Below are 23191 nucleotides of genomic sequence, written 5' to 3' on the forward strand. Positions count from 1 at the left end.
TAATAAAAACCCTTCTAACACTAGAGTCAATGTGAAAGTCCTTTTTTGATGGTCAAAAGACAGTCCAGTGGATTAAAGCTTAGGCATTGAGGGGGTCTGACAGACCTGTTCTAGGATCTTGGCCTCATTCTTTACTGGCCTTGTGACCTTGGGCAAATTACTCAACATTCTTAGTCTCCTTTTTCTCCTGTGTAGCACAGGGATAATACTACTTACCTCATGGAACTATTAGAATTCAAGAAAATGAGTGTAAAGCACCTAATATAATGCCTAGGCTTATAGTAAATGTTCAGTAAATGTTAACTTTATTTATGAAGTCTGAGTTATTAATTCATGTTTTAAGTTTTTTTATTGTGAACAGCATGTATATAGCACTACATCAGAGACGCAGGAGATAGAATCTGACCCATTGCACCTGCTCTTAAGGAAAATGAGAAAATAAGTCATACATAGACAAAAGGCTGAATTAAAAAAATACTACAGCAAACTTACTGTGTTTGCCAGAGATTTCCAGGCAAACCTCTTGCCCCTTGTCTTTCTGTTGTACCTGCCCTGCCAGCCCTACTCTTGGAGTAAGTAGTTCACCCATGACTTCCTGTTCCTACAGGAAGATTGCCTATAGAGGTAATCCCCATGGAGTCATTCTTTCTCACTGTAGCTGTGTCCTCAGTGTTTCCTTAGCTCTCTTTCTCATTGGCCTTATTTTGTTCCTCAGGTCTTCCTTCCAACCCACAAAACCCTCCAAAGGAAATGGAGGCCGTTAGGTTAGAATGTTCTTCCTTATCCCTACAAATTCCTTTCCATTTTTTTAATATAACAGTTTTATTGAGATGTAATTCATATATCACACAATCCACCCATTTCAAATATACAATTCAGTGGTTCTCAGTAGTACATTCCCAGAGTTGTGTAACCATCACCATAATCAATTTTAGAACGTTTTCATCACCCTAAAAAGAGATCCTGTACCCAACGAGCAGCCACTCCCCATTTCCTCCCAGTGCCTCTCCCTAGGCAACCACTTATCTACTTTCTGTCTCTATAGATTTTCCTACTCTGGAAATTTCATGAAAATAAATTTGAAAAAATATACGCTTAAAGGTTGAAACTAGTAACTTTTCAAAATTCTCAAACTCTCTGTTTGAGAAATTCTGATGAAAAATGATATTACTTAATCAAATTGACAGACATCTGCAGATATTTCTCAGGGCCCTGACTCTAACATCTCATTTTAGAAATCAGTGAGTGACTGCTGGAAGGTAAGCTCCAAGAGAGCCAGGAGTTTTGTCTGTTTTATTAACTGCTGCATCTGCAGTACCTAGTACAGTGCCTGACACATACTGGTGACCTTCTATGGGAATCCATTGATGAATAAGACAGATACGATTCTTGCTGTCTTTGAGCTTAAGTAGACATTAAACAAATGCCCAGTTACAGTTGTGATAAATGCTATGAGGTATTGGGTGCTGATCATTCAGCTGAGAAGCTGCAAGCTCTAGATGTTTTGCCCATTTTCTTTACATAGCCTCTGAACCCAAACCCAGCACTGGTAGAAGACATTATGATTCTGATTTACTCTGGAGAAGACTGGGGGGCCTCATAGATTATGTTCAGTTTGCTGAAAGGTGTTTGGGTTAATGTGTGGACTAGAATAGAGTACAAATCAAACAAGAAGGACAATAGACATGTGCAGGTAACAGTCAGATCACAAAGTTATGTACGTACATCTGTCTCACGAACAGGCCTATCAGTTCCCAGGGCTCCTTTCTGAGAGAGGGTAAATCCGCCCCCCGCCCCCCCCCCCCCCCCCCCGCCAGATCTGTCAGTGAGGATAAGATGCAGAGGCAGACGGGAACTTCATGCTTGTCTGTGACTTTGACTATTTTGGCTCCTGGTCAGCAATTCCAGCTGTGATACTGTAGATGTATCAAATCTAAATTAGTAAAGCCTTTTGCTATGTGTGTTTCCCCCATGTTATTGGCAGGCTCTCATCCTATGGGCAACCAAGCTGAACGGTTCTGTGGACTAAAAATTTTTGCCTTATGAATAAAGAAAAAAATTAAGGCTCCAAAGGTTAAATTAACTAGCAGTGCAATAGAAAATAATCGTATTATGGAGCACTGGTATAAAGGATTTGCTAGTTCCAATTATAGCCCATTAAGACACAAATGGTAATAGAATATTTTAAAAATTGTGTTGGATAAAGTATTTTCCAATGTCATTGAAAAATTTTACAAATGTAACTGGTTTGTGGAAGAGTCTTCATTAAGTTCTTTGAGGTATAATTGTGAAATGGTTTTGATTTCTCAGTCATTATTTTCAACTTATACTCCTTTCTTCCTGGTATGGTGGCTCCTTAATGACATCCTGGTCAGATTTTTTTCCCCCATTCATGTGTTGTTTTGTTCTTCTTTGGTAATGCTCTCCAAGATCGTATGGTGGTAGAGCTTCAGTTAGAACCTTGGGTCTCTTGATTGTCAGGTTAGGGCTTAGGAGGTCACTGAAATAACCTGGTCAGTTAAATTTTGGAGCCACAGATCTCAGTTTTCACTTTTAATAAAGCTATCCAGTATTCTTAAGTTTAGGCACAACTATGACATTTAGTTTTAGAATAATAACATAAACCATTTATTGAGTTACTTGCATGTATACTACTTCACTTAGTTCTCAAAATACCTTATACCATATGTATTACTTTCCTCGTTTTATAGATGAAGGAACTGAGGCTGAGAGAGTGAAATGACTTGCTCAGGGTCACGTAGCTAGTAAGAGGCAGAGTCAGACTGAAAGACGGCAGGTTCAGCTCCAGAGCCTGTGTTCCTTGACATTCTGCTGCATACCTTTCAGCACTGTGGTAGTGCTTGCTTTACATTATCTGGAAGAAGAATTAAACCCAGTATTTTTTTTTTTTAGTGGACAAATCTCTAAAAGGGTATACAGTGTTACATATGACATGCTTAATACCATATATAATATGTGTACATGCACATATAAATGGATACTTTCAGGTAACAGTGGTATTCTGAAGTTGGCTCACATCGGCTTGGGAGAGCCGGTGGTACACATTTCTTCCCAACTTTGTGGTTGGTGACTTTACCTTGGCACCTTGCAGTCAGCCATGGTGGTAGTATTTACACCACAGAAATCTGCAAACACTACCAGTCAGGCTTTTTGTTTGTTTGTATTTTCTGGAAAGTTGGCTGTTAAACATTTATTAGCAGTGTGTAAGTGGAACTGTTATATCCTTTGAAGGTTATATAAGAGGCTAGTAACACAGATTCCCCTAGGGAGGGAACTGCCGAACCCAATATTTTTATAGTGAGGAAATTAGACAAGAGTATAGAAAAAACCTCATGGTTGATGAGAATTAAACTTTGTATGAATTAATAGTACCTTTAATACTGCTATCAAGTCTTTCAGTGTCTTGGCAGTGTGACTGGCACAGTGAAAATCTTACTGTAGAACTATTTAGTAAATATAAATGTGTACTGTCTTCATACTAGCCAAATTATTTAAATAGAGAGCAGCCCATACATCCCTCTTGAGTGTTCACGTATGTTGAAGAGTCACCCAGTCATAACCAGAAAGTAGATCTGTTACCTTAAATGGTACACCTGGCATCATTCATAGATTCTTTTTTAAGAAGCTTGTCACTTGACAATTCAAGCATCAGTAAGGGTAAAACAGCAATAGATGGAAACACATCAAGTGTGGTTAAATTCGTTAGTTCATAATGATACTAAAAAACAAAGCAAAACTTATTTGTCATCTGTGGAGAATGGTATGGATACGATTCTTTTTTTTTTTTTTTTTTTTTTAATTTTTACAATTTTCTGGCCACACGGCATGTGGGATCTTAGTTCCCCGACCAGGATCGAACCCATGCTCCCTACATTGGAAGCACAGAGTCTTAACCACTGGACCGCCAGGGAAGTCCCACGGGTACAATTCATTACTTTGAAAACTAGAAAATAAAGGAAAAGAACAAAGTGTTGATTGTGACTTCCCTTTGTGAGCTCTACCTCAAGGTAACTGAATGGTTGAAGAGGGGAGGTTTCTCTCTATAGAAGTTTTCTGGCTAATAAAGACAGGATGATAATTAGAATACCTCCATTTTGCAGCCACTAATGAACTAATGGAGCTAGGCAATAATCATCCATGGCGGCTCATATCACAAAAAGAGCGAGAACTAGGTATATTAGGAACCCCCTGTGAGAAGTACCTATGAAGTCATCTTCTCTCCTCCTCCCAAAAAAGCCAAACCTGAATCTGGTTAAGCTCTTCTGGCTCGAAATAGCAATACAAATTTAGAGAAAATATAAGGACCAGAAGAACCCAGCATCATGAGGAAGTGGTCAGCAAACTCCAGACTGGAAATCTCTGAACTGGTATCATCGGCAAAAAAATTGCTAGGGGAAGGGGGAAAAAGGAGGAGGAGGAGGAGGAGTCTACAGATCAAAAGAAATTTAAGAAATGTATCTGCCATTGCTCTGTATGGACTTTATTTGTGTCCTGATTGAAACAGACACATTTAAAATATTTAGGACAATAGGGAAAATGAGAATACTGACTACTTATTTGATAATATTAAAGAATTTTGGTTAATTATTCAGCATAATAATAGTATTATGATTAATTTTTAAATGAGTCATTTAAGAAATATATACTGTAATAAATGTGGATGAAATACATCTTAGACTTGTTGAAGTCCCAAGGTCCAGTACTGTTTGAGTTCCTCAGCCTAGCACAGAGAAAAGCTTTGCCTAGTCCATTGAATTACATTGTATTCTAGCTTCCCTTTTGTTTTAAATTCTCAAAAGCATGCACTTTATTTCTGAGGCACATTAATCTGAACATTGTAAGGATCAGCTCAGCTCATTTTGGTTTGTTCGTTCATTCACTTAACAAATGCTCAAGGGTGTTCTGTATGCCAGGTCCTTTTCTAGGCACTGAGGATACAGCAGTGAACAAAGGAGACAAAATAAATTTAAAAATTCCTGATCTTTTGGAGCTTACATTTGAGTGAAGTGAGACATACGATAAACAAATAAGCAAATTATAAGGTACATTATATATTGGAAAGTGAAGTCCTATGCAGAAAATGAGGATATTAATTACAAAATTAAAGCTGGCTTCTATTAGAAAATAGTTTTAGTTTATGGTTTTTATAAGTACTCTTTCAAACTGTTGCTCTGGCCTTCTGTTAGTTCTCACTATTTTCTTTCTTTCTTTTTTTTTAAGAGTCAACGGATGCAGAGAAGGAGAATCAAGAGAAAGCTCCTCAGTCAGACACATCTCCTGTGCAAAATGGTAGGTTTTAAATTAGTTCAGTACAACATATTTTTCTTCCTCACTCAGTGTTGATATAAACTCTTTTCTTATTGCTTTTGGTGTAATCTCTGTATAGTAAGCTCCTGTAAGTATAAAATCTAAGCAATAGGAAAGGTCAAAAAGATAGTATTTAATTTTGAAAATTTTACCTTGGTTTCACGTAGAGAGGGATTAAGTTAAAAGATAACCCTGTATTTCAGTGCAAATGTTGCCAAATTAAAGATATATAGTTATTAATTACCATGAATTACCAATTTAAAATAATTTGATTATTAATAAAAACCCTTCTAACACTAGAGTCAATGTGAAAGTCCTTTTTTGATGGTCAAAAGACAGTCCAGTGGATTAAAGCTTAGGCATTGAGGGGGTCTGACAGACCTGTTCTAGGATCTTGGCCTCATTCTTTACTGGCCTTGTGACCTTGGGCAAATTACTCAACATTCTTAGTCTCCTTTTTCTCCTGTGTAGCACAGGGATAATACTACTTACCTCATGGAACTATTAGAATTCAAGAAAATGAGTGTAAAGCACCTAATATAATGCCTAGGCTTATAGTAAATGTTCAGTAAATGTTAACTTTATTTATGAAGTCTGAGTTATTAATTCATGTTTTAAGTTTTTTTATTGTGAACAGCATGTATATAGCACTACATCAGAGACGCAGGAGATAGAATCTGACCCATTGCACCTGCTCTTAAGGAAAATGAGAAAATAAGTCATACATAGACAAAAGGCTGAATTAAAAAAATACTACAGCAAACTTACTGTGTTTGCCAGAGATTTCCAGGCAAACCTCTTGCCCCTTGTCTTTCTGTTGTACCTGCCCTGCCAGCCCTACTCTTGGAGTAAGTAGTTCACCCATGACTTCCTGTTCCTACAGGAAGATTGCCTATAGAGGTAATCCCCATGGAGTCATTCTTTCTCACTGTAGCTGTGTCCTCAGTGTTTCCTTAGCTCTCTTTCTCATTGGCCTTATTTTGTTCCTCAGGTCTTCCTTCCAACCCACAAAACCCTCCAAAGGAAATGGAGGCCGTTAGGTTAGAATGTTCTTCCTTATCCCTACAAATTCCTTTCCATTTTTTTAATATAACAGTTTTATTGAGATGTAATTCATATATCACACAATCCACCCATTTCAAATATACAATTCAGTGGTTCTCAGTAGTACATTCCCAGAGTTGTGTAACCATCACCATAATCAATTTTAGAACGTTTTCATCACCCTAAAAAGAGATCCTGTACCCAACGAGCAGCCACTCCCCATTTCCTCCCAGTGCCTCTCCCTAGGCAACCACTTATCTACTTTCTGTCTCTATAGATTTTCCTACTCTGGAAATTTCATGAAAATAAATTTGAAAAAATATACGCTTAAAGGTTGAAACTAGTAACTTTTCAAAATTCTCAAACTCTCTGTTTGAGAAATTCTGATGAAAAATGATATTACTTAATCAAATTGACAGACATCTGCAGATATTTCTCAGGGCCCTGACTCTAACATCTCATTTTAGAAATCAGTGAGTGACTGCTGGAAGGTAAGCTCCAAGAGAGCCAGGAGTTTTGTCTGTTTTATTAACTGCTGCATCTGCAGTACCTAGTACAGTGCCTGACACATACTGGTGACCTTCTATGGGAATCCATTGATGAATAAGACAGATACGATTCTTGCTGTCTTTGAGCTTAAGTAGACATTAAACAAATGCCCAGTTACAGTTGTGATAAATGCTATGAGGTATTGGGTGCTGATCATTCAGCTGAGAAGCTGCAAGCTCTAGATGTTTTGCCCATTTTCTTTACATAGCCTCTGAACCCAAACCCAGCACTGGTAGAAGACATTATGATTCTGATTTACTCTGGAGAAGACTGGGGGGCCTCATAGATTATGTTCAGTTTGCTGAAAGGTGTTTGGGTTAATGTGTGGACTAGAATAGAGTACAAATCAAACAAGAAGGACAATAGACATGTGCAGGTAACAGTCAGATCACAAAGTTATGTATGTACATCTGTCTCACGAACAGGCCTATCAGTTCCCAGGGCTCCTTTCTGAGAGAGGGTAAATCCGCCCCCCCCCCCCCCCCCCCGCCAGATCTGTCAGTGAGGATAAGATGCAGAGGCAGACGGGAACTTCATGCTTGTCTGTGACTTTGACTATTTTGGCTCCTGGTCAGCAATTCCAGCTGTGATACTGTAGATGTATCAAATCTAAATTAGTAAAGCCTTTTGCTATGTGTGTTTCCCCCATGTTATTGGCAGGCTCTCATCCTATGGGCAACCAAGCTGAACGGTTCTGTGGACTAAAAATTTTTGCCTTATGAATAAAGAAAAAAATTAAGGCTCCAAAGGTTAAATTAACTAGCAGTACAATAGAAAATAATCGTATTATGGAGCACTGGTATAAAGGATTTGCTAGTTCCAATTATAGCCCATTAAGACACAAATGGTAATAGAATATTTTAAAAATTGTGTTGGATAAAGTATTTTCCAATGTCATTGAAAAATTTTACAAATGTAACTGGTTTGTGGAAGAGTCTTCATTAAGTTCTTTGAGGTATAATTGTGAAATGGTTTTGATTTCTCAGTCATTATTTTCAACTTATACTCCTTTCTTCCTGGTATGGTGGCTCCTTAATGACATCCTGGTCAGATTTTTTTCCCCCATTCATGTGTTGTTTTGTTCTTCTTTGGTAATGCTCTCCAAGATCGTATGGTGGTAGAGCTTCAGTTAGAACCTTGGGTCTCTTGATTGTCAGGTTAGGGCTTAGGAGGTCACTGAAATAACCTGGTCAGTTAAATTTTGGAGCCACAGATCTCAGTTTTCACTTTTAATAAAGCTATCCAGTATTCTTAAGTTTAGGCACAACTATGACATTTAGTTTTAGAATAATAACATAAACCATTTATTGAGTTACTTGCATGTATACTACTTCACTTAGTTCTCAAAATACCTTATACCATATGTATTACTTTCCTCGTTTTATAGATGAAGGAACTGAGGCTGAGAAAGTGAAATGACTTGCTCAGGGTCACGTAGCTAGTAAGAGGCAGAGTCAGACTGAAAGACGGCAGGTTCAGCTCCAGAGCCTGTGTTCCTTGACATTCTGCTGCATACCTTTCAGCACTGTGGTAGTGCTTGCTTTACATTATCTGGAAGAAGAATTAAACCCAGTATTTTTTTTTTTTAGTGGACAAATCTCTAAAAGGGTATACAGTGTTACATATGACATGCTTAATACCATATATAATATGTGTACATGCACATATAAATGGATACTTTCAGGTAACAGTGGTATTCTGAAGTTGGCTCACATCGGCTTGGGAGAGCCGGTGGTACACATTTCTTCCCAACTTTGTGGTTGGTGACTTTACCTTGGCACCTTGCAGTCAGCCATGGTGGTAGTATTTACACCACAGAAATCTGCAAACCCTACCAGTCAGGCTTTTTGTTTGTTTGTATTTTCTGGAAAGTTGGCTGTTAAACATTTTTAAGCAGTGTGTAAGTGGAACTGTTATATCCTTTGAAGGTTATATAAGAGGCTAGTAACACAGATTCCCCTAGGGAGGGAACTGCCGAACCCAATATTTTTATAGTGAGGAAATTAGACAAGAGTATAGAAAAAACCTCATGGTTGATGAGAATTAAACTTTGTATGAATTAATAGTACCTTTAATACTGCTATCAAGTCTTTCAGTGTCTTGGCAGTGTGACTGGCACAGTGAATTGACGTGTCCAGGCAAAGTATACTGCTTTCTGACCTTCTCTTCTAGCATAATATATCATGAAGGCTAAGTGAGAGAAAGGACAGCAAGAGTTTGTAGAAAATATAGATAATTACAACAATGCATATCAGTCATTGCACTGATGACTGGTTTCTGCTTTGTTCTGCTCCCATATTCTTAACACCCTGGATGGGGATCTGATAGTCAGTTGAGAAACAATGCTGGTTCTCAGAGTTTTTCTTTCCACAAAGTATTGCTTTATTTCTGCTCTACCACACATCTAAACACCTTTAGATCCCTGTGAAAAACAAACGCCTTCACAGTAATGGGATGAAATGGTAAAAACATGTCTTGAGTAAATTTATATTTGAGACATATGAGTAGAATTTGCTATTACTCTATAAAAAGTCCTTTAGTTATTTCTAGAGTTCACATTTTCAGAAGCACTGTGCTGCAGTCTTCATTACATCAAGATGATCTAGATTGTAATTTATATCAGAGCTATTATTATCAGGAAGTTGTCTTATTTTTTACTTCCATGCTGGTAGTCAAATGTAGATCAGGAAATTTGAATCTGTTCTTTAAGAAGTATTTCTTTGAAGAGATATGGAACTAAAACCCATTTTATTCCTGAAAGTTAGTATACATATTATATGTATTAATGGGAATTCCCTGCTGGTCCAGTGGTTAAGACTCGGCACTTTCACTGCCGTGGGCCCAGGTTCGATTCCTGGTCGGGGAACTAAGATCCCACAAGCTGCGTGGCATGGCCAAAAAAAGGAAACAACAAAACTATTTTTGCGTGTTTTTTTCCAGATGATTTTCACTGGGAAAATTACTTGAAAGAGACTGGATCTTTAAGTGCTCCTTCAGAGTGTTTCAGACAGGTATGCCAAAATTCTGTAGATGTCATGTTGTATATATTGATGTAAACTATTAACTTGTTGAAGGGTGCCTGTGTGATTGTTAGGTTCTAGTAGTGTGAGGACATAGTGGGATTGTGGTAGTGCTGCTTAAGAACCAGATGGTCTCTTTGCATCCATTCATTAAGAATTTACTTTATGTCAGATATACTAAGCTCTTATGACTGCCCCTCTGGAGAGAAAGACAGACATGTAAATAATTAATTATGAAAAGTGTGATAAGTATACTGGGAGGGCTTACAGAAGAGGTGGCTATCTGAGGTGGTTGGGATGAGGGGAGGGATATTCCAGGCAGAGAGAACATCCAAAGCAAAGGCACGTGGGTGTAAAAGAACCTGAGTGTTAAGGGATGGTATGGGGTGGCTGAAGCACAAAGTGGGTAGAAGTGATAATATGGGAATGAGATTAAGGTGCGGTGGCTTTTAACCTGTACTGAGGATTTGGACTTTATGTTAGGCAGTGGTGAGCTGCCGTTCGGCTTATTTTAAGGGGAATGGCCTAATCATATTCTTATTTTAGAAAGCCACTCAGGATGCATTTTTGAGGCTGTATTTGGGTTGCCTGGAAGTGGGCAGATGAGTAAGACCAGCAGTGGGCAGCCAAGTCAGGCTGCATGTCAAGCCAAGGAGAGGGTTTGGAGAAGATCTTTTTCTTAACCCTTATAGCTCTTACTTTGTTCATCAACTGCTGTGACTGTTACTTAAAACGTTCCTCGCGTATTCTGGTAACATAACTGACCATTTGATTTTCTTATAGTTGATGGGTTTTAACAAAATTTTATTTATATGTGTGTTTATATATAGTCCAAGATTCCACCAGCTAATGACTTCAAAGTTGGTATGAAATTGGAAGCCCGTGACCCTCGCAATATGACTTCAATATGTATCGCCACAGTCGTTGGAATTACTGGTGCCAGGCTACGTTTAAGACTGGACGGTAGTGACAACAGAAATGATTTTTGGCGGCTTGTTGATTCTCCGGACATACAGCCTGTTGGGACATGTGAAAAGGAGGGGGACTTACTTCAGCCTCCACTGGGTAAGGATAAACAGTTTTTAAAATAACATATTCTTGTTAATGTAATATTCAATAGAAATAATTTTAACTGGCCTTTTAAAAATCTCTTCTTCTGGGCATTCTTACAAATAGATAGTCAGGTGGTAACTGTGGAGAATGTTGAGAAAGTAACTCAGTACCATATGTTATAGAGTTTCACCTAAGTACATATTTGGCATTTGTGTGCTAAAGTTTCCCCACTCCGGCAAGACTCATTCTGCCTTAAAACTTGAAATGTCAAAAGCAGCTCTACTGGATTACACATGAAGATTCAGAAACCCTTCTGGGGGAGAAGTTTGTAGCATTTGATATGAGTCACTTCCTCCCTCAATATTGTCTAATGAGCCATTCATCATTTTTGGTATGGGGATGAGCACAGCAGAAGGGTATGATTTTACATTGGGACTCCAGTTTCAGACTTGGGAATTTCATTCCACCTATGTGGGAAGAAGTCATAGTGAGAGGGGTAGGAGCCAGTACCTGTAGATCTTTGAAAAGGAGGAGGTGGATGGAACTCTTCAGCAAAGGTTTTTAATACAAAGCTCTCAATTTTGACCAAGTTTTTAAAAGGTAAGAAGTCTGTGACACTAATTTTGTGCAAAAATTTTCTCTTTTAAAGAGTACCATGGTATTCTGTAGAATATAAGGATTTAGTTTATTACTTCTACATTCTGAGTGAATGGTGGGTATCGGTTTTTGTTTCTTCTTTACAATGCTAAAAATGAAAATTCTCTATTATAAAGCACAGTGAGAGAATGGATTTTTTTGTCTCCTACTAGTGAAAAATTCCCTGGGAACCAAAAATGTAAGATAATAATAACTACTCTTTTAGCAATATCTTTTTATACTGTCCTTGCTGTAATTGTTACTTATTCCTAATTTGGTTTAAAATATTTGAAAAAACTAATCAGAGATGTGTTATTCCAAGAAGATGGTTTAGGGTGTATGTGTTTTATGCTTTTCCCCTTTTCTTTCTTCATATCATTCACATTTTTTGTTGTTTATTTTTATAATATTTCTTAAATCATACAGAATTCTGTAAGAGACATAATATAAACCTGAGGCTTAGTGCTTCCCTGTTTGGATTTTATTTCTCTGTTTACAGCATGATACTATGTGTTTGTATTTTGTTTAAAGGAAACATAGCTATTGTGATTGTCAGCATTTCAAACACATAACCAGATTTATAATCATTCTTTTTTCAAATTATTTTTAGAGTTTATTAATTAAAAATATGAAATACATAGCAATACATGCTGATTAGTGTGTATTTTGACAGCACATAATAAAAAAAATGCAATTTTTGCCTATTTGCTCATCAGGCGCTTTTGAATAGTTTCCATTTTAATATAACACAACTTATTTCGTTTTCCTTTTTAAAAAGTTTATTTATTTAAACCTTAAAGGTTATTATTTAAAAGGTTTTTTTTTTGTTTTTTTTGGTTTTTTTTGGCTGCGTTGGGTCTTTGTTGCTGCGCACGGGCTTTCTCTAGTTGTGGCGAGCGGGAGCTACTCTTCGTTGTGGAGCACGGGCTTCTCATTGTGGTGGCTTCTCTTATTGTGGAGCACGGGCCCTAGGCACCCGGGCTTCAGTAGTTGCAGCACGCAGGCTCAGTAGTTGCGGCACACGGGCCCTAGAGTGCGTGGGCTCAGTAGTTGGCGCACAGGCTCTAGGGCGCACAGGCTTCCGTAGTTGTGGCGTGTGGGCTCAGTAGTTGTGGCACACAGGCTTAGTTGCTCTGTGACATGTGGGATCTTCCTGGACCAGGGATCGAACCCGTGTCCTCTGCATTGGCAGGCACATTCTTAACCACTGCACCACCAGGGAAGTCCCTAAAAGGTTTTTTTAAAGTTTCAACATACATGGAGAAAAGTGTACAGCTTATAAACGAACACACTTGTATAACCAACACCCAAATCAAGAAATAGAACATTGTCAGCACCCTAGAAGCCCCCCATTCCTGCTGATCCCCAGTCATATCCTCCTCCTTCCCAAAGGTAACTACTGTCCAGACTTCCTAATATCATGGATTAGTTTTATCTATGAATTTTTAACATGCACTTTGATCTTTTTTGACCTTTTAATCTATGTTTGACTTTAGGCAATTAAAGAATTAAGAAAAATGCTAAATTAAAAAAGAAAATCATGGTACATCATGTAATAGGATAAGATGGGGGTTAAGAGAAAGGCATAAGGACCAGAGAATGATTCTTATGCACTATTCTAACCACAGTGTGGAGAATCCATGCTGTGGATAACTATTTATTAGATATCACTAATAATACTGATTTATTTTAAGAGAGTGTGTAACAACCCTCCCCCATTTTTCCCTAGCAACAATTATTTTCCTAGTCAGATTAAGGGTGTTTGGGTACATGATTATTATAGGATGACTTTCTGTCTGAACTTCCTTGCGTATTTTATCCTATTGATGGACCCATTGCCAACGTGATTCATGTGCCTCCCTATCTTAATGCATGTATTCATCAGGGATGCATGCCAAGTTCTCACCAATTCTGGCATCAAGGGAGGCAAGTGTTGCATGTAACAGATTGCCCCCAGAAAATACTAAAACTAGCAGACCCCTGCTCCCCGCTGCACATGCCAGATGCTGTGATATTCACCATTAATTGATGAGATCTCTAGAGAAGACACCTGTTGAGTCTATTTTGATAGTATCTGATAACAAGTTCTAAGATAAGATCATTTACTGTGAGCAAAGATTACTAAAGTGAGAGCTGTCTTTTTTCCCAACATAATGTATGAAAAATTTCAAACCTACAAAAAAGGTGAAAGAATTTTACAGTGAACACCGCATACCCACTACCTAGGCTCTACCCGTTATCATTTTACTATACTTGCTTTATCACTTATCTGTCCATCTGTCCTCCTGTCGATTCATCAGTCCATCATATTTTTAAATGCACTTCAGGATAAGTTATTGCCATCAGTGCGTTTCTCCTAAATACGTTCGCATGCATATCATTAACTAGAGTTCACTGTTTATTTACAGGTTTTTTCCTTTTGAGGTGAAATTTACATATGGTGAAATGCACCATCATAAGTGTACATTTGCTGAGTTTGACAGAAAACTGTCTTTCGGAAAGGAAATAAGGCAGGGGCTCTGCGGAAAAAGAGGGACTGGAAGTCTTTTGCAGCCTTTTTACCCTGCGTGTGTGGTTGTTGGTGGGGAATGGAAGCTCTCCTGGGCTCTGGCTTGGATTTCTCCTAGTATTATGGCCCATTCCCAACATACATGTGTATGTTGGTGAACCCTAGCTAGTGGCTTCTTTAAAATGAGAATTTCTACCCTCACTGTAGCATTCTTGTCTAATAGTACAGTGGATACAGTAGCACTGATTGGAGGGTGCACCAGCTCCTCTTGCCCATTTTCTGAGTTCCTCAATAAGAAAGTCATTCTCGGGAGGAGGGGCAAGATGGCAGAAGAGTAAGACGCGGAGATCACCTTCCTTCCCACAGATACAGTAGAAATACATCTACATGTGGAACTGCTCCTACAGAACACCCACTGAATGCTGGCAGAAGACGTTAGACCTCCCAAAAACTTTATTTTATTTTATTTTATCCTCTTTTTTTCTTTCTTTCTATTTTTTTCTCCCTTTTATTCTGAGCCGTGTGGATGAAAGGCTCTTGGTGCTCCAGCCAGGCATCAGGGCTGTGCCTCTGAGGTGGGAGAGCCAACTTCAGGACATTGGTCTACAAGAGACCTCCCAGCTCCACGTAATACCAAACGGCGAAAATCTCTCAGAGATCTCCATCTCAACATCAAGACCCAGCTTCACTCAACGACCAGCAAACTACAGTGCTGGACACCCTATGCCAAACAACTAGCAAGACAGGAACACAGCCCCATCCATTAGCAGAGAGGCTGCCTAAAATCATAATAAGGCCACAGACACCCCAAAACACACCACCAGACGTGGACATGCCCACCAGAAAGACAAGATCCAACCTCATCCACCAGAACACAGGCACTAGTCCCCTCCACCAGGACGCCTACACAACCCACTGAACCAACCTTAGCCACTGGGGACAGATACCAAAAACAACGGGAACTACGAACCTGCAGCCTGTGAAAAGGAGACCCCAAACACAGTAAGATAAGCAAAATGAGAAGACAAAAAACCACACAGCAGGTGAAGGAGCAGGGTCAAAACACACCAGACCTAACAAATGAAGAGGAAATAGGCAGTCTACCTGAAAAAGAATTCAGAATAATGATAGTAAAGATGATCCAAAATCTTGGAAATGGAATAGACAAAATGCAAGAAACATTTAACAAGGATGTAGAAGAACTAAAGAGGAACCAAGCAATGATGAAAAACACAATAAATGAAATTAAAAATACTCTAGACGGGATCAATAGCAGAATAACTGAGGCAGAAGAACGGATAAGTGACCTGGAAGACAGAATGGTGGAATTCACTGCTGCGGAACAGAATAAAGAAAAAAGAATGAAAAGAACTGAGGACAGTCTCAGAGACCTCTGGGACAACATTAAACGCACCAACATTCGAATTATAGGGGTCCCAGAAGAAGAAGAGAAAAAGAAAGGGACTGAGAAAATATTTGAAGAGATTATAGTTGAAAACTTCCCTAATATGGGAAAGGAAATAGTTAATCAAGTCCAGGAAGCACAGAGAGTCCCATACAGGATAAATCCAAGGAGAAACACGCCAAGACACATATTAATCAAACTATCAAAAATTAAATATAAAGAAAACATATTAAAAGCAGCAAGGGAAAAACAACAAATAACACACAAGGGAATCCCCATAAGGTTAACAGCTGATCTTTCAGCAGAAACTCTGCAAGCCAGAAGGGAGTGGCAGGATATACTTAAAGTCATGAAGGAGAAAAACCTACAACCAAGGTTACTCTACCCAGCAAGGATCTCATTCAGATTTGATGGAGAAATTAAAACCTTTACAGACAAGCAAAAGCTGAGAGAGTTCAGCACCACCAAACCAGCTTTACAACAAATGCTAAAGGAACTTCTCTAGGCAAGAAACACAAGAGGAGGAAAACACCTACAATAACAAACCCAAAATATTTAAGAAAATGGGAATAGGAACATACATATCGATAATTACCTTAAACGTAAATGGATTAAATGCTCCCACCAAAAGACACAGACTGGCTGAATGGATACAAAAACAAGACCCATATATATGCTGTCTACAAGAGACCCACTTCAGACCTAGGGACACTTACAGACTGAAAGTGAGGGGATGGAAAAAGATATTCCATGCAAATGGAAATCAAAAGAAAGCTGGAGTAGCAATTCTCATATCAGACAAAATAGACTTTAAAATAAAGACTATTACAAGAGACAAAGAAGGACACTATATAATGATCAAGGGATCAATCCAAGAGGAAGATATAACAATTGTAAATATTTATGCACCCAACATAGGAGCACCTCAATACATAAGGCAAATACTAACAGCCATAAAAGGGGAAATCGACAGTAACACAATCATAGTAGGGGACTTTAACACCCCACTTTCACCAATGGACAGATCATCCAAAATGAAAATAAATAAAGAAACACAAGCTTTAAATGATACATTAAACAAGATGGACTTAATTGATATTTATAGGACATTCCACCCAAAAACAACAGAATACACATTTTTCTCAAGTGCTCATGGAACATTCTCCAGGATAGATCATATCTTGGGTCACAAATCAAGCCTTGGTAAATTGAAGAAAACTGAAATCGTATCAAGTATCTTTTCCGACCACAACGCTATGAGACTAGATATCAATTACAGGAAAAGATCTGTAAAAAATACAAACACATGGAGGCTACACAATACACTACTTAATAACGAAGTGATCACTGAAGAAATCAAAGGGGAAATCAAAAAATACCTAGAAACAAATGACAATGGAGACACGACGACCCAAAACCTATGGGATGCAGCAAAAGCAGTGCTAAGAGGGAAGTTTATAGCAATACAAGCCTACATCAAGAAACAGGAAACATCTCGAATAAACAACCTAACCTTGCACCTAAAGCAATTAGAGAAAGAAGAGCAAAAAAACCCCAAAGCTAGCAGAAGGAAAGAAATCATAAAGATCAGATCAGAAATAAATGAAAAAGAAATGAAGGAAACAATAGCAAAAATCAATGAAACTAAAAGCTGGTTCTTCGAGAAGATAAACAAAATTGATAAACCATTAGCCAGACTCATCAAGAGAAAAAGGGAGAAGACTCAAATCAATAGAATTAGAAATGAAAAAGGAGAAGTAACCACTGACACTGCAGAAATACAAACGATCATGAGAGATTACTACAAGCAACTCTATGCCAATAAAATGGACAACCTGGAAGAAATGGACAGATTCTTAGAAATGCACAACCTACCGAGACTGAACCAGGAAGAAATAGAAAATATGAACAGACCAATCACAAGCACTGAAATTGAAACTGTGATTAAAAATCTTCCAACAAACAAAAGCCCAGGACCAGATGGCTTCACAGGCGAATTCTATCAAACATTTAGAGAAGAGCTAACACCTATCCTTCTCAAACTCTTCCAAAATATTGCAGAGGGAGGAACACTCCCCAACTCATTCTACGAGGCCACCATCACCCTGATACCAAAACCAGACAAAGATGTCACAAAGAAAGAAAACTACAGACCAATATCACTGATGAACATAGATGCAAAAATCCTCAACAAAATACTAGCAAACAGAATCCAACAGCACATTAAAAGGATCATACACCATGATCAAGTGGGGTTTATCCCAGGAATGCAAGGATTCTTCAATATATGCAAATCAATCAATGTGATACATCATATTAACAAATTGAAGGAGAAAAACCATATGATCATCTCAATAGATGCAGAGAAAGCTTTCGACAAAATTCAACACCCATTTATGATAAAAGCCCTGCAGAAAGTAGGCATAGAGGGAACTTTCCTCAACATAATAAAGGCCATATATGACAAACCCACAGCCAACATTGTCCTCAATGGTGAAAAACTGAAACCATTTCCACTAAGATCAGGAACAAGACAAGGTTGCCCACTCTCACCACTATTATTCAACATAGTTTTGGAAGTGTTAGCCACAGCAATCAGAGAAGAAAAAGAAATAAAAGGAATCCAAATCGGAAAAGAAGAAGTAAAGCTGTCACTGTTTGCAGATGACATGATACTATACATAGAGAATCCTAAAACTGCTACCAGAAAACTACTAGAGCTAATCAATGAATTTGGTAAAGTAGCAGGATACAAAATTAATGCACAGAAATCTCTTGCATTCCTATATACTAATGATGAAAAACCTGAAAGTGAAATTAAGAAAACACTCCCATTTACCTTTGCAACAAAAAGAATAAAATATCTAGGAATAAACCTACCTAAGGAGACAAAAGACCTGTATGCAGAAAATTATAGGACACTGATAAAAGAAATTAAAGATGATACAAATCGATGGAGAGATATACCATGTTCTTGGATTGGAAGAATCAACATTGTGAAAATGACTCTACTACCCAAAGCAATCTACAGATTCAATGCAATCCCTATCAAACTACCACTGGCATTTTTCACAGAACTAGAACAAAAATTTCACAATTTGTATGGAGACACAAAAGACCCCGAATAGCCAAAGCAATCTTGAGAACGAAAAATGGAGCTGGAGGAATCAGGCTCCCTGACTTCAGACTATATTACAAAGCTACAGTAATCAAGACAGTTTGGTACTGGCACAAAAACAGAAATATAGATCAATGGAACAAGATAGAAAGCCCAGAGATAAACCCACGCACATATGGTCACCTTATCTTTGATAAAGGAGGCGAGCATATACAGTGGAGAAAAGACAGCCTCTTCAATAAGTGGTGCTGGGAAAACTGGACAGGTACATGTAAAAGTATGAAATTAGAACACTCCCTGACACCATACACAAAAATAAACTCAAAATGGATTAAAGACCTAAGTGTAAGGCCAGACACTATCAAACTCTTAGAGGAAAACATAGGCAGAACACTCTATGACATAAATCACAGCAAGATCCTTTTTGACCCACCTCCTAGAGAAATGGAAATAAAAACAGAAATAAACAAATGGGACCTAATGAAACTTAAAAGCTTTTGCACAGCAAAGGAAACCATAAACAAGACAAAAAGACAACCCTCAGAATGGGAGAATATATTTGCAAATGAAGCAACTGACAAAGGATTAATCTCCAAGATTTACAAGCAGCTCATGCAGCTCAATAACAAAAAAACAAACAACCCAATCCAAAAATGGGCAGAAGACCTAAACAGACATTTCTCCAAAGAAGATATACAGATGGCCAACAGACACATGAAAGAATGCTCAACATCATTAATCATTAGAGAAATGCAAATCAAAACTACAATGAGGTATCATCTCACACCGGTCAGAATGGCCATCATCAAAAAATCTACAAACAATAAATGCTGGAGAGGGTGTGGAGAAAAGGGAACACTCTTGCACTGTTGGTGGGAATGTAAATTGATACAGCCACTATGGAGAACAGTATGGAGGTTCCTTAAAAAACTAAAAATAGAACTACCATACGACCCAGCAATCCCACTACTGGGCATATACCCTGAGAAAACCATAATTCAAAAAGAGTCATGTACCAAAATGTTCATTGCAGCTCTATTTACAATAGCCAGGACATGGAAGCAACCTAAGTGTCCATCATCGGATGAATGGATAAAGAAGATGTCGCGCATATATACAATGGAATATTACTCAGCCATAAAAAGAAATGAAATGGAGGTATTTGTAATGAGGTGGGTGGAGTTAGAGTCTGTCATACAGAGTGAAGTAAGTCAGAAAGAGTAAAACAAATACAGTATGCTAACACATATATATGGAATCTAAGGAAAAAAAAAAAAGGTCATGAAGAACCTAGTGGCAAGATGGGAATAAAGACACAGACCTACTAAAGAATGGACTTGAGGATATGGGGAGGGGGAGAGTTGAGATGTGACAGGGTGAGAGAGTGTCATGGACATATATACACTACCAAATGTAAAATAGATAGCTAGTGGGAAGCAGCCACATAGCATAGGGAGATCAGCTCGGTGCTTTGTGACCGGCTGGGGGGGTGGGATGGGGAGGGTGGGAGGGAGGGAGATGCGGGAGGGAAGAGATATGGGGATATATGTATATGTATAGCTGATTCACTTTGTTATAAAGCAGAAACTAACACACCATTGTGAAGCAATTATACTTCAATAAAGATGTTTAAAAAAAAAAATAGACTTGCTCAATGCAGGGATGCCACAAACCTTCATTTTGTAAAAAACACAGTATCTGCAAAGTGCAGTAAAGCAAAATGCAATAAAATGAGACATGCCTATAAAAAAAAAAAAAGAAAGTCATTCTCTGGAGGAGAATGGTAAATGAAACGTTTTTTTTTAATACCAGCTTGCTGTAATATCACAGGGAGGCTTTTAAAAAATGATTTCTGCTTTATTTTATAAAATAGGGTACCAGATGAACACAACATCTTGGCCAATGTTCCTCTTGCGAATACTGAGTGTATCTGAAATGGCACCTGCAACATTCTTTAAGAAGGTGAGAAAGATGTTATGAAAAGCTTCCATCAACTGGGCTGTGGTTTTATTGTTTCAGTGGGTGCTTAAATGCTTTGTCTTCTCTGACATGGAAAGCAAAAATGCTTTTTAAATTACTTGATTGGCAAGTGTATTAGTCTGCTCGGGCTGCTGTAGCAAAATACCACAGACTGGGTGGCTTAAATAACTGAAATTTATTTTTTCACATTTCTGGAGGCAAGAAGTCAAAGATCAAAGTGTCATCAGGGTTGGTTTCTGGTGAGGCCTCTCTTCTCAGCTTATAGTTTTTTCGCTCCGTCCTCACATGGCCTCTTCTCTGTGCATGCGTGGAAGAGAGGGATCTCTGGTTTCCCTTTCTCTAGAAAAGACACTAGTCCTATGGGCTTAGGGCCCCACTGTTAGGACCTCACTTAACCTTTATTACCTCCTTAAATGTCCTGTTTCTAAATATAGTCACATTGGGAGTTAGGGCTTCAAATTATGAATTTTGGGAAGATGTAACTCAGTCCATAACAGTGGCTTGAACAGAAATTTATTTTCTCACAGCTCTGGAGCCTAGAAGTTGAGATCAAGGTGTCAGCAGGCTTGGTTTCTTTTGAGGCCCCTCTCCTTGGTTTATAGATAGTTGTCTTCTCCTCTTTGGGAGGAAAAGATACGTGAGCTACGTATCTGCATCCTAATTTCCTCCTCTTATGAGGACATTGGTCATTTGGATTAGGGCCCACCATAATGGCCTTATTTTAACTTAGTTATCTCTTTAAAGACCCTATCTCCAAATACAATCACATTCTGAGGTACTGGGGTTAGGACTTAAACATATGAATTTTGGTTGGGTGGGGGGTGAGACAGAGAGACACAATTCAGCCCGTAACAGCAAGTCATAAAAAAGGCTCAGTTTTAATCATCCAGTAGTCAAAATGAATTAGTACCTTCTTTCTTGACCTCAGATACAAAAAGGGGTACTCTACTGGAAGCAAATGTTTGTTATTATTTTATATGTACCTTCAGAAGTGAAGCTTCACCTCAGTTTGCTATATTAGTCGTCTCTTTGATATTGGAGAAAATGATGGGACAAAAAAACCACTTGAAAGTTACTTGGAGAGATTTGGTTGCAGAAGTAAAAGAATGTTATAAACAGTCATCAGAAAGAATTTGTTATAAGGAAATACTTGTTATATAACAAAGAGGGAAAATTCCAAAAATAGTTTATGCTCTTGAGAAAATGTTGAAAGAGTACACTGTGTTAAGAAACAATGAATGAAAGCCAAGTTTTAGTTAAATTACGGGTCAAAATATTTCTTACTCTCTGTCCTCATTGTTTTCTCAGTCACTTAAATTTTATTACAACCATTCATATCAGGAATGGTAAACATTGATTGTAGGTTTTAAAAACTTTTCAGGAAGATTAAAGATATAAAGATGTGCAGTGTCAGTTGACATGATTCCTGCATTGCAAAGAAAAAATCTTTGAGTATAAGCTTTGAGCAGCATGAATGCTGTGAGTGGGCTTGCCCTACCAGCAAGGGGCACAGGTGAATGCAATCCCTTTGGGCATTGTGTAAAGCATATGTGAGGATAGCTAACAACAAAAGAGATGTTTAGTAGTAGTCTTTATTAAATACTTATTAGCTTAGGCTGTGGCTTTAGAAAAGCCACTGGATCTATTTTCCTTATTAAGTTGCTTTACCAGCTAGTCACATGCCGCATGTCACATTATGTTTTTCATTTTAAAAATTATAAAAGTAATTCATCTTTGTGTGGGGGGAAAAAATCAAACTATATACTTAAGTGAAAAATGAGTGTCCATTTATCCCGTTCCTCCATTCTACTGTTCTCTCCAAAATGTTCTTCTTGACCTTTATCTGTGCATTCACAAACATATATGGGCTTTTATTTCTTAAACATAAATTGGAATATATTTTGTGATTTAGTTTTTCCCCTAAAATATGGATTTTTTGAAATTTCCATTTTGTTTCATATATATTTTAGGTTGTATTGTACTCTTCTGTGGTATGGATTACCGTAAGTGATTTAACCTCTCCCTAAGGATTGATGTTTAGGTTGTCTCCATATTCTTGTTTAAATCATCTACAGTGGACATTCTTATAGAATGTTCTATAGTTCATATAGAACTTTTTACGTAAGTGTGAATGCCTACATTCTTAGAAGTAGAATTCCTGGTTCAAAGGGAATGTATGCTTTAAGTGTTGAAATATACTGTTAAATTGCACCTTAAAAGGGTGTTCCAAACTATGCTCCAGTATAAGTGTATAGATATATTCGTATTCCCACACCTTTACTAGCAATGAATATTATCTATCTTTTAAAATTTTGTGAATCTTTTTTTGGAGGTGGGAATGGTAATGGTATCCCATTGTAGTTTGCACTGAAGCGATTACCAGTGAAATTGAACTTTTAAAATGTGTTTAATGGCCTTTTATTTTTCTGTGAATCGCCTGATTATAGCCTTTGCCTTTTTTCTACTGGATTTCTTTTCTTACTCTTACTGATTTGTGGGGTGCTCTTTTCAGCCAAGCTTGGAACTTGGCCAGGATCCATCTTAAATCC

General features: G+C 38.0%; 1 protein-coding gene and 1 non-coding gene across 4 annotated transcripts in view; both read left to right on the forward strand.

Annotated features, from left to right (window-relative positions):
• The first annotated feature begins 5246 nt into the window (after positions 1–5246).
• Positions 5247–23191, forward strand: part of LOC132358893 (sex comb on midleg-like protein 2) — a 68709-nt gene continuing 50764 nt past the window's right edge. For 2 of the 3 annotated variants that reach the window (XM_059912148.1, XM_059912149.1), the window contains exons 1-3: positions 9902–9932; positions 10772–11006; positions 20536–20624. In XM_059912148.1, coding sequence (XP_059768131.1) covers positions 10808–11006; positions 20536–20624 — 288 coding nt within the window. In that variant the 5' untranslated portion in view covers positions 9902–9932; positions 10772–10807. Of the gene's footprint in view, positions 5311–9861; positions 9933–10771; positions 11007–20535; positions 20625–23191 lie in introns of those variants that run through there. The other variant, XM_059912150.1, reaches the window with a different exon arrangement.
• On the forward strand, positions 9715–9787 carry TRNAE-UUC (transfer RNA glutamic acid (anticodon UUC)). Its single transcript has one exon. It is a non-coding gene; the product is annotated as a tRNA-Glu (tRNA).

Source organism: Balaenoptera ricei, unplaced genomic scaffold (assembly GCF_028023285.1).
Source record: "Balaenoptera ricei isolate mBalRic1 unplaced genomic scaffold, mBalRic1.hap2 scaffold_528, whole genome shotgun sequence".
Taxonomy (NCBI): Eukaryota; Metazoa; Chordata; class Mammalia; order Artiodactyla; family Balaenopteridae; genus Balaenoptera; species Balaenoptera ricei.